The sequence below is a fragment of the Peromyscus californicus genome, unplaced genomic scaffold (assembly GCF_007827085.1).
Source record: "Peromyscus californicus insignis strain IS unplaced genomic scaffold, ASM782708v3 Scaffold_24__1_contigs__length_46423439, whole genome shotgun sequence".
Classification (NCBI taxonomy): domain Eukaryota; kingdom Metazoa; phylum Chordata; class Mammalia; order Rodentia; family Cricetidae; genus Peromyscus; species Peromyscus californicus.
Genome location: NW_026294535.1, coordinates 31,632,354 through 31,645,243, shown reverse-complemented (window position 1 = coordinate 31,645,243; position 12,890 = coordinate 31,632,354). Strand labels below are relative to the sequence as shown.

Genomic DNA, 12,890 nt, shown 5'->3' with positions numbered 1-12,890 from the left:
TATTCTATTCAATTATTTGTCGTGAAATATTTAAGCATATATAAGGGGATGAAGAATATTATGCTAATGTCAATGTACCCACCACCAGCTTTAAAACATTGACACAAAGACATTAATTCGTCATGTGGCTGTCCTACAGTCTTTTTTCTCCTCAGTAGCAACCATGATCCTGAAGTTAGTGTCTTTACTATTACTTACTGTGTGTGTTTGCATGGATATTTTCTACTACTCTGTCTCTGTGATCTACATGTGTGAAAATACTTATACACTATGCGATATTATTTTGATTATTTCTAATGATTACAGGGGTCATTTTATACCTTCTTTCTTCATTATTATGTTTCTCGGATTGTCTGTGTTGACACCTTTAACAGTAGAAACCAGTGGTGAGATCACTTATTTTAATTGCTGTGTAATATTCCTTTATGGAATGCTTTCATAGCTTCTTTGTGTACTATCTTGGTGAAAAGGCATTTAATTTCCTCTTTTCACTTTTAGAAACAATACTATAATGAACACTCTCATACATTTTATTGGTAGTCTTGGAATACGTGACTCTAAGGATTATGCTGGGACAAATTTCCATTTTTGGAATGTGGGTGTTCATTATGATTAAGAACAAATGTATAAGAGCCAGTGTTCAAATACTTCTTGGCCCTTGCTAGCACTTCCAGGAAGCAGTGGGCACCAGCTATTTTCCGCTCTTCTCCTGAGTATGCATGCCTTACCTCAGCCCTTGGCATCGAGCAGTCAACCTGGCATGGGTACTTTTGGCTCTAGTGTGTCTTGCCAGAGCCAGTTCCCAGCTGCTACTGCCTGCTTTTGGAGCCAGAGACCAGCAGGTCCGTAGCTTCACGTAATAACCACTTTGCATTTGGGTTTCATTTCTGATCCACTGAGAGGTTTATTTTTTTGAGCCTGGGGATTAGTTTTCTTTCTAAATATTTTATTTACCATTGCTGTGAGTCTGGAGCAGAGGGAGTAAGTGAAACATGAATTTCTTTCGCTCACCGTAATCAGAAGTTGATAATACCTGGACGACCTTTTAAAATAAGCACACGCTCATCTAATCATGGGTTTTTCGAGCTGGAAGGCATTTTACAGAAAAGGCCAATAACCTTACTTTATAGGTAAGGGAATTGTGGTCCTGAGAAGCTAAGTGATTTAGTGATGTCACATCGGTGGTTGATGGTGGCAAGTCCAGACCGAAGCCCGTGGGTCCACTCTATTCTCTATTTGTTACTACATTCACTGTCTTACTTTTCTCTATATGCTAAGATTAAATGCAGCATTTTATTTTTAAAAGGATCAGAAGAATGTACTACATTTAAGAAATTAGAAAAAAATGACTCCACATTTAAAAACCACTATGAAGTGTTTTCTCTGAGAGAGATATGAGATAAAAGTGATAATATACTCGCTCCTGCACTGAGCTGAGTAAATTTTCATTAGAAGGCACAATGCCTTTGACTCTGGGTTCCTGGTGCATTTGGTTTCCTTGACTTTCTGAGACTTATTAGGACGGGCCCATCAATAATGTTGCAGATACTTCTAGCCACCTGGAGTGCTGGGCCTGAAAATGAACTGTGATGAATGAATATGACCAGTATCAAAAGTGATAGCCTATATTTCTACTGTCAGGTAGATATGGCTGAATGTTTAATTAAAAAAAAAAGTAATAACGAGAAAGTGTTCCTTCTTATTAGGATTTCTGAACTTTTTAAGTTATGAAATTTAGGATTTGGTGTTGTTATTAAAACCTTTGGAACTGTTTTATTCTCTCTCTAGATCTTTTAGCTGTGCCTAAGCATCCGTATGCTGCTATGGAGAACTGGGGACTAAGTATTTTTGTGGAGCAAAGAATACTGCTGGACCCCAGTGTTTCATCTATTTCATATTTGCTGGATGTCACCATGGTCATTGTTCATGAAATATGTCACCAGGTACGAGAAAAGGAACAGGTGTAAGTATAATGTGAAACTGTCTAGAATGTGAGGTGACTTCACACATCTAGATGAGGAGCTTGGTTTTTAATCCTCCCATCTAGGTTCTCTACACATCACTGTGCAGTTCCTCTGCACGGCACGCCATTTTTCTCAGACAATAAGGTAAGCACACATACACAAACTGATGGTATCGCGTCAGCAACTGCCACTGGGTTGAGTTGAAATGTGTGATGGAGTGACTTCCCCTTCAGAGCTCCTGTGTAGCTGCTGATCAGCCATGCTTCCATTTCTTTGATTATTAGTGTGTACATAAGGTAAGTGCAGTGAGAAAAATGATGTACTGCATTGTGGAGAGATGCAGCTGAGTTTTGTTTATGTGTTAAAATTTGCTTTTGCCAAAATTGGTTTATTTTTCTTCTTTCCCTGTCACATAGACACATAGGAAGTCTTTCACTAACTCAGCAATAGACTCTTTGTTCTCAAAAGAGTGATATATTTTTTTAATTTGGCATATTTAGAAATTCAAATGTGTAAATTGGACAACATAGTGAGGCTAAGATAAAAATTAATTTCATTTTGATTTTATGAATGTCCTTACTAGGGGAAGGTGGTAGACTGATATTTTGTAACACTTGTTAAATTGTGATGTTGCTGAAAAAAAAAAATCCAGAGAACAGACATTGTTAATGGCATCGTTTGCCTCTTACAGTGAACCAGGGAGAGAGTTGTACCTTTGTGCTCACTGAATCAGACATGTTTCTGACCTCAGGTTACAGAGGGGCCATGGTAGGTATAACTGGGGTCCCTCAGTGCTAGAGTGGCTTCTCCCTTGACTTAACATTCTGAGGCAAATGTAATTTCCTTTTGGGATATTCCTGTAAGTGAAAAATTAGATCTGTGATTCTGTTGAGATGAGGCCCAGTGATAGTGCTGTAATTTATTGTTCAGGGCTCTGCATTTCCCACATTTCCTGTTACATGTTAGTTTCCTCTAGTAGCTCAGTGGTAGTAGGCCACTTACCACAAAGAACTGAGACAGAAGCTAAGAGAAACATCTGTCATGATTTCACTGTGATTGTCACATTTGATTTCTCTATTATCCCGATCACCTATTTGTTGTCACAGTGCTGAAGACAGGTTATCAATTTGAAAGAGAAATGTGTATTTGGGGTACAGTAAAACATTCAAAATAGAAGCTGCATGGCCATTACCCTATTTGGAGATATATTTTATTTGTATTTGAATTAGAGATACCCTAAAGAAAATGATACTTTATCATTAATATTGGAACACTTGGTTGGGTCCCTGAGCTGTTCTTATCTTATGATGACTCTTGAGGTAAGATCTGGTATGTCTTTGTCTATCAGGACTGTTCGATTCTTCTGTCCACCTGGTCAGTCAGAATCCAGCTTTCCGTATCTCCTGTTTCTCAGAGAACATATTCCCACACAGACTCCTTACACTGTGGGTTACTTATGTCTGCTGTCTGAAATTCTCTTGCCCAAGACTACCTCATGGCTGGCTCCTTATCATTAAAGTTTCAGCCCAGTTGTCATCTGCTCAGAGAATGATTGTGCTCTATAATCACAAGCAGTCCAAGCTCCATCCCTCTGTTACGTTAGGAAGATTGGAATTTACACTGTTATTTTTTAGTTATGTACAATCTTTAATTGTCACCTGTGTGAGAATAAACACTATCTAGGTTTTCTTCATTGAATTTCAAGTCTTTTTGATTGTTTCTGGCATGGAATATATTTTGATAACAAATTTAGAAAAAGTAAAGATTTCAGACTAGAGTACTTTTATTTATTTATTGTTATTTAATCAAAATATCAATTAAAACTTTTTCATGAGTCATATCAGATTTTATTGGCTCAATTCCTCATTTTCAGGAGACTGTAGTATGGAGAAAGTTCAGAGTCTTTGTTTGGTTCATTAGTCATTGTGGGCTGTGATTTTCCTCTGCTTCAGAGGAAGATGTTTCATTTTCATGTTGACTGCTCACTACTATTCTAAGTAGCACTTCTGGACCACCATACAGAGTCTTCTGCATCTTCAGCAGACACCGGCTACTTCTGATGTCCATTCATCCATCCCAGCCTGTCCCTGTAATGTCATAATAAACTTCTTCTTATATACAATAAGGCTTCCAATCTCTGAAGACAGTTGTCACCAGATTTGACTCAAGGTTACTATTTTTTGTTCTTCACTGAGCATATTTTTAAAATACTAGTGTTATCCAAGTAGTCATATTAACCACTACAGTCTTGCCCCAACACATTTTAAGATCACAAAATTAATTTGGGAATGACATCCAGTTATGATAATCACAGACTAACACATTTGATTTCAGGTAAAATCATTCTGTGGTGGATGCTATTTTTTTTCTTATGCTCATTCATTCTGTTCTAACAGTGGTTTGGTGACCTTGTGACTCCGGTGTGGTGGGAAGACGTGTGGTTGAAGGAAGGCTTTGCTCACTACTTTGAATTTGTGGGTACAGACTACCTCTATCCTGGCTGGAACATGGTAAGTGCCTTTTTCTCTAATTCTATGGAGTTCCCAGGGAAAGGTTGAGCTGGTGTACACTGAGCTTATGTTACCATAAAAGATATCTGAAAACACCAGTCAGTGCATGAAAGAAGTATTCTGCCAATAAAGGAAAACTAACCAGAATTGGAATCCCAGAAGTTATCTTTTGTTTTTTTTTCAAGAAATCAAATAAAATCTGACTTGTTATATATTGCCTTCAAAATGTAACCATTTATCTATTTTGTCTTTTTTCCAGAGCTGAGGACCCAACCCAGGGCCTTGTGCTTGCTAGGCAAGTGCTCTACCACTGAGTTAAATCCCCAACCCCGTCACCATTTATTTAAATGGAAATACTTTAGATTGCAGAGTTTTAAACTATGAATTATTCTGTTAATAATAATAAAGGAATTATCCTTTAAAATAGAGAATTTCACCATAATTAATAAGTGATATTTTAGGTATATGATGTATTTCAAAATAGAGAAAAAATGAGAACACACTATTGTTTCAAGACATGAAACATAGTGATTGGATAAAAGACTGTTATTTCTACCAATAGGTTCATTTTGGGATTAAGTAACTTTATAACATGTCAGTACCTTTACTTATAGCATTGAGCATGTTAGGCACATGCTTTAGGGATGTTCTGAACTATGAACCCTGAGTCAGGCTCTTTGTGCTACAAGCAGTGATGTTTTAAATCTCTTTGAAATAAAAAGTGGACAATGTGGTTTTCTACGTCTTTTAACATCAGTTTTTCATTTTATGTAAACTTCCATGTACCTATAGTTGACTATATTAATATTGAATAGAACCCATAGTATATACTGTTTTAGAGCTCAAAATTAAGATAAATTTGAAATTTATTTTAATTGGTATTAATATATTGAATAAAAATTTCAGTGTACCAACATTTAACTTTTAGAGGCTAAAATTTCACTTATAATCTCTCTCCCTCTGTCTGTCTATCTATCTATCTATCTATCTATCTATCTATCTATCTATCTATCTATTTAAAATCACTGATTGCCCTACAGAAATCTCTGCACATTTAATGTGAGCAATGGTGTGATTTGGATCATATTTTGTAGGCTATCAGGTAGCTCACAGGTTGCAGGCTTGCCTAGCATGCCTAAGGCCTTTTGATTGATCTCCAAAACAGAAAATAAAGAAGTAAAGAAATAAAGAAAACGCTCTTAAAGAAGTTTGAATTAAAACTATAACTGCTCTATCATATTATTGGAAGTATTCATTAGCAAGTGTGAAATTTTAATACTTAAATGTTTAAGATGATTAAAACATCTCAAAAAGGTATCTTTTGGTTCTTAGAAGACTGAACCAGCTTTAAAATTTTCATTATGCTGTGGATTACTACCGATTTATAATTTCATTACATCTCAATATTAAAATATGTTCTTATTACAAATGACATGTCACCCATATAGGTAAGGCTTTTTTTAATGCTCATTCAACTGCGTGTAATAAAATCCTCTCTATTCATCATTATGAAATGTACATCTTAGATTAAAAAGTAATCAGCAGCATAGTACGTGGGGTGAAAATGGATAGATTTTGATGGTTTTAAGCATGGCCATATAGACTTGGTTTCGATGCCCTTAGATTTTTGTCTTGAAATGTTTTGTGTATTTTATTAGCTAAATTATAAGCCTAAATCTTATGGAGAAGATATTTCCAAGAGACATTGAAAATGAACATGAACATAAAGTATAAGTGACATATATTTGTCCTTTTATAGAATATGTACTGGAAACATGAAAACCTTAATGTGTTAAGATACAAGGTTTTATTTATTATGAGTCAATACATAATAATCACTTGGAAATTAATAATAGCCTAATTATAGTGACTCAGAAAGTTCACCAAAGAAAGATCCGTTAACATTAATTTGGAAATTCATTGTGAGTAGAAACAAATGTTTTTCATTTTCAGTTTTAAAAAGTGCAAATACTTTCTGATCTTTGCTAGCTCTTTGTTTTTAGGAATTGTGTTTTTAATTTAATGAAACACTTCAATAAACTAAATTCACAAACCCCACAATAAGAGACTTTATGTATAGATTGTCCCTCCATAAAACATTAATATCTTCTTTGAAAATAAAATTCAAGAGTAAGTTAGCCACATAAATAAGAAAGGGTGTCAAGTGGCTGCATGGCTGTGCCAGCACTATTTTTCATAATGGCATCAGCAGAAGAGCGAAAGAAATACTCTACAAAATAAGAGTTCTGACTGTGTCAGCAGCAGCTCACTGCTGTGGTATGTGCCGAAGCTCCTCTGTGAGTGTGTGTCTTGGGCTGCACTGGAGCTGAGCTGAAAATAGAAAACCAGAAGCCAGACTCATGTCAGGAGTAAAGACATTCAGAAAGTTGACCTTGTTTGTGTCTAATCTCAAAGAGGAGTGCTTTAAAAAATCATTTTTAGATACCAGGACTCAAACACTGAAACAGAGTTCCAATTTGCTGGGAATACTACTATAACAATTTACCTTGCATGGAACAGCTATAAAGAAGCCCAGAATTATATGGTATTGTTAAGGAGCTCTTGTTCTGATTTGGGCTGATATACCTGCTCAGCTAACCGTTGCTCAGAAGAACTGTAGGTTATTATTATTTGAGTGGTCATGTATTTTCAGAACCAGTAGTCAATACTAAAGCAATCAGCTTTTACATTACAACTACTACATGGAATAAAAAAAATGCAATAATATCCATCTCCCCTCGGGGAAAATGCCTGAATTTAGCATTTTATACATGTGAGTCCTTATGGGTATTATGATGTGAGGTCAGTAGAATGGATTAGAAAAAAAAAAAAAAAAACAACTCAGATTCTAAGAAAACAATTCACCTAAGTCATGATTTGAAATACGAGACAATCGTACTAAGTACACTCCCATAGTTCTGTGAGAGCTTTGGAATGAACAAACCATTATACTAGTGTCAAACATCCTCATGCTGTGACCCTTTAATACAATTCCTAATGTTGTGGTGACCCCCAACCATAAAATTTTCATTGCTACTTAATAATTATATTTTTTGCTACTGTTATGAATCATAATGTAAATATCAGATATGTGGGTTATCTAATATACAACTTCCATGAAAAAGTAGTTAGACCAGCACATGGGTTACAACCCACAGGTTGAGAACCACTGCATCACACAAATGTGAAAGAATATCGTGGTCTTCAGAAGAGTTTACTCCATTAGCAAAGTGTCTAGCCTGTACAGAGAGATGCTCTAACATTTCCTATTTCCGTAATCACTTTTGACAATCTAGATTTATATGAGCTACGTAGAGAATGCCAAACAAGGTTTCTACATTCCATGTCTGTACTTATTCTTACCAAGCCAACTTGCACCTATACTGGCACCATAAATCTATGGGAACATATACTTTAGGTAATACGAAATTTATCAAGGAAAAGTAATACCATCTTTAGAAGCAGCATTCTTTAGCTTATGGCTCAGGGTGTATTTCATGGGGTGATTTTTTCTTTTTTTGCTGCTTGATGTAATTTCATCAATATTGGCCAGTGGGGACATTACTGGATGGCTCAAGCGCCAGTTTGGTATTGATGGACATTGACATTAAATCCCATTGTGATGGGAATTTAGCTTACTGGCTGAGCACTTGCCTTGTATGTATCAGGGACTTAGCTTGATCCCTGAACCTCAGGAAGAAGAACAACCATGTTTGCTCAGAAGGCACAAAAGAAGATGCTAATGACATATTTTAACATTCTTCAATACCTCTTGATCACGTTCGTTCAAAAACAAGTCTGTGACGATATAATTTCAATTCTGGAAAAGGACATAGAAAACTTTTCTGTGAAGAAGCTTTTATTTCTAGATTAGATTCTGATGTGGGTCAAATCATACACCCTGAGTACATTAAATAAATTCTCATTGTGATTTGTTTTAAATAGTTTGTAGGTTCCTGCTTCAGTCTTCTGAAGGGATCCTGAGAATTTTTTTCAGCTATGACTATTAACCACCAGTCTTTGGTAGATTACCAAAGGAATTAAGCTGCCACAGAGCCTCTCATATTAGTAAGCCTAAGTTAGACATTGTTAAAGCACATCGATTGGGAATTTCCTCTATTATTTTTAAAGAACACCAAACTTGAAAAAATTATTACTGTAAATTAATCAACTAAACTTCATTATGCTAAATACTTACAGTATCTTAAGTGTGTTGCCTAAGGCTTTAAAAAATGTGCCCAGTTGTCTGTCATTGGCAGGACTAAAATAAGGAAAAAATGAACTCTGCTATGATCCCAGTGCCATTGTAATAAAACTATTCCCACATTTTGAAGTATTTTATTTTCATTCCAAAGGAAAGAGAAAACCCTTGGTAAGTTGAAATATTTGAGCTTATTGAGTTTTGTTGGCTTCAGTATAGATACATATCTTTTAATCATTCTAACTCATGAAGAATACTCTGATCTTCAAAGAGGAATAAATGAAAAATAAAGAAAAGAGTTTGATTGACGCTGGTATTTTACTTGTCCAGTGAGCTGTTCATTTCGTATGCCCATATGTGATCCAATGGTTGTGTGAGAAGTGCTGCCATAGCCTTCTTTTAATTTATTTAATATGCATTCCAATGAGCATTGGCATATTGGTGCTATTGTCTGTAATTCAGAAGAAATAAAAGGTATATTCACCGAGTGGCACTATGGGTCTAGTGACAGGCCAAAATAAATATGTTTTAGAATCGTACATGTAAATTTTGAATACCAAGTAAATGCACGTATTCACACACTTAGTTTTCCCTGTATTTGTGTTTGTGTGCTGTGATCAAATTCCAAATACAAATTTGATTAACTGAAAGTGAGGGATTAGAAGGTGGTCCAATTGTTTTTAATTGGATGATATTTTAATCTTGAGTGACTCTAAATGTGAAAAAATTTAAAGACTTTTTGACTAGTCTCAAGGTTCTGCGCCTTTTTTTAAAAAATTGAAAATAGATTTTCTTTTATACAATATATTCTGATTATGTTTCCCCCCTCAACTCCTCCCAGATCCTCCCCACTTCCCCAACCACCCAAATCCATACCCTTTCTTGCTCTCTCTTATTATAAACCAAAAGGCACATAAAATAATAATAAAATAAAAACAAACCAGAATAGAGCAAACCAAACAAACAACAAAAGAGGGAGCCCAAGAAAAAGAACAAGAAACACACAGATGCTGAGACAGTCACACGCACAGAAAATCCATAAAGATAGAAAACACAATATATAAGCAAAAGATCCTTAAGATTAAAAATAAAATACACAGGCAAATCATTATAAGACAAAGAACTTAGAAAATACCTTTTGTGTGTGTGTGTGTGTGTGTGTGTGTGTGTGTGTGTGTGTGTTGGCCATCTACTGCTAAATGAAATGGAGTTCCAATTTGCTTGGAATATTACTATAACAGTATACCTTGCATGGAACAGCAATAAAGAAGCCCAGAATTATATAGTATTGTTAAGGAGCTCTTGTTTTGATTTGGGCTGATATTCCTGCTCAGCTAACAGTTGCTTGGAAGAACTGTAGGTTGTGATTATGTGAGAGGTCATTTAAACCCTAGATGTCGTTTGTATCCACAGTCAGACTCCATTCGAGAAAACTAGTTTTTCTGTGTCTTTTTGATGCCCTTCAACGACAGGACATTTGCATTGAAAGGCTAGAAGAAGGCAGAAGGAGGACATGCTTGAGTGTCTTGGGGTCTTGATCTTGAAAATAGGCCTCTTTTGTGTATCTCCTTTACCCTCCCCTCATCCATCAGTAGATGTGTTTTCCAGTTAAAAGCAGAAGCCTTTAAAAAAATAGAACAATATGTTCTCAACTCCCTATATTGAAAAACCTGGGAAGCAAGCCTCTCTAGTCTGAGAGAGTGGGCTGTACTTTTCCCTGAGCATGAGTGCTGGCGATGTTCACTGTTTGCGGCTAATGGGCTTGTTGCAAAGGGAAGTGAGAATGGCCTTGAGAAGAGCATCTCCACACCAGAGTCTCGCACGGGTCATCATTGAATCAGTATTGGTGCGGAAGCAATCCCGAAGTGCATTGATGTGCCTGCTGCCCCACAGACTCGACTTTAAACAAGACTCAGATGAGGATAAGCTGCGAACAAGGGCAGTGTTAAGAGCAAAGCTGCCACTTGGATCCTAACCCACAGTGGGGACAGCAAAATTAAGAATTTCTACTGAGTGCCAGTTAAAATAGCAACTGTGCTCATCACTTCAACACTTTTAAATAGTCCTCATTGTGACTACTATAGTAAGAAAATGTGCTCATCTCCCCCATTTTATGTCTACCTCTTTCTTTTTAGAGGAACATCTTCGGTTAGTAGCCTCTTTGACATTTGTCACACGTGTCAGGAAGGCCGTTCATCTGTGAATGTTTGAAGTGTGTTAACTGGTTTAGCTTTATGGCTTTAATACTTTTTTTTTTTTTAGCTTAAAACTGTAACTGAAGACAAGTTGATCATTTTTACTATTTCCAGGTATTTATAGTTTTAAAAATCAAAATCAAAACTTTGGCTTTGTTTGGGTCATTGAAGCTTTAGAGGAACTTCAATGTTACCAAGGTGTGTGTGTGTGTGTGTGTGTGTGTGTGTGGTGTTTAGCTTGCAACTTTCACTCACTAACACAGTTGTAGGAAGAAGAGCAGAGTAAGCTCAGTTTGTCAGTATGACCACACACACACACACACACACACACACACACACACACACACACACACACACATGCCTGTCTGTTTAGGGAGTTTCTGACAGGTCTTTCAGAGAGCTGCCTCTTGTTTTCTCATGTGGATGTTAAAATTTAAGGTAAAGCTGCAAATGAACAATTTCATACATGTTCTTAATGGATGGTTTTGTAAAAAGCAAAGTCATGTTTCCCCCAGAAAGAGATTGTTTCAGGTTTTTATACTTTAAACCTGGAGATCAAAGATAAATGAGCATTACCTGGGGGAAAACGTGTTTCTTCTGAAAAACTTGTGCAGATTTGCATGGTGCCAAGGGCTTTGAAGATTTTCTTAGGAATTTCAAAACCAATAAAAATGTTACAGGGTTGGACACTGTCTAGGACAAAGCCACCGACTTCGTCTGAAGCCTAGTATAATGCAAGTTTGTTCTTTCTTGTGCATAGCGGTATTGCAGAGTTACTCTCTTCTTTTTTTTTTACAAGAAGACTCAGCTGTAAACAGAACATTTCAGCTTGCTTAGATAAACAACAACAAAACCAGAATGCAAAAACTTATGCTGAAATATCCTCTTAGGCATTGTTACTCTGAAATGCACAATATTGGCCATAGCAGATTATATACCACATCAATATTTTAGCTGTCATTTTCTTTGCTTCTGGTAAAAAAAAAGTTACCTTTCTACAGCAAAAAATTATAAAAATCTGGTAATATTTATAATTTTCTAGGTGAAAAGCATTAGCTTGTCACAGTTTTTAACCTGAACACAACTAATGATGAGGCCTTAGAAGGTAACTAAAGAAGAAATTGCAACAGGTCATTTCGGAGCAAAGGGAGGCTGGATCAACCCCTCACATTTTTGAGGCGTCTCCTATCTTTTGTCAAGGTTACTTTAAATAGGGTCCAGATGTTGCTAGATAAGGGTTTCAGAAACAACAAAGCATGTGCAAGTAATCAGATTGAAAAAAAAATGTATAGATGAGTATTTTGTGATGGAAAAATATTGAATAATTTGATATCAGTTAATATACTGTCTGCCATTCTCATGGCTGTAATAATGCGTATGATTATAACAAGCACTGTATGACCAAACACTTGGCATATTTAGTGGTCTATGGGGTAGAATAAGACCTTCTGCTAGGCTGAGAGTGTCTGTCTTCTCTGTAATATTTCAAAATATATCAGACTAACTGTATCACTATTTTGTCTTGTGGGCAGAGGACTCTGCTAACTGGGAATACAAAACAAAATTTGGTAGGACATCTTTTGACACTATTTTGAATACCCACCCTGGTTCTATCATTCATAACTTTAAGTAGTGCCCTTTGGAAAATTTTTATGCCCTTACATTTTTACCTGTTCTGAGGACTGATGATAGAAAATTCTACCAATTAGAGTTCTATTTTGGTCAGTTTGCATCATAATTGCCTTTAAAACATGAAGATACTAAGGCATGTATCTTATTCCTTCTGAGTCTGCTTCAAGAACACCTGTGTCCAATTAATTCCTTTGATCATTTTATTTTCTTCTCTGCAGGTTTTATTTATAGTTCAATGATGCTCTTCTTTAGGGCTGCTAATGTAAACTAGGTAGATAATTTTATATGCATTCGTTGGGTGTATTGATGCCACTGTTTGCCTTACTATCCATTCATGCATTTCATTCGTTTTATTTATTTCACTTTAATATTTAGCAAATTTTATTTA

The 12,890-nt window shown here is 35.9% G+C and overlaps 1 protein-coding gene across 1 annotated transcript in view; it reads left to right on the top strand.

Moving 5' to 3' along the window:
• Nucleotides 1-12,890, top strand: part of Trhde (thyrotropin releasing hormone degrading enzyme) — a 396,564-nt gene that overhangs the window by 208,875 nt on the left and 174,799 nt on the right. Inside the window, exons 4-5 of the mRNA XM_052753383.1 lie at nt 1,789-1,943; nt 4,361-4,474. Of these exons, the coding sequence (XP_052609343.1) occupies nt 1,789-1,943; nt 4,361-4,474 (269 nt within the window). The remainder of the gene's footprint in view (nt 1-1,788; nt 1,944-4,360; nt 4,475-12,890) is intronic.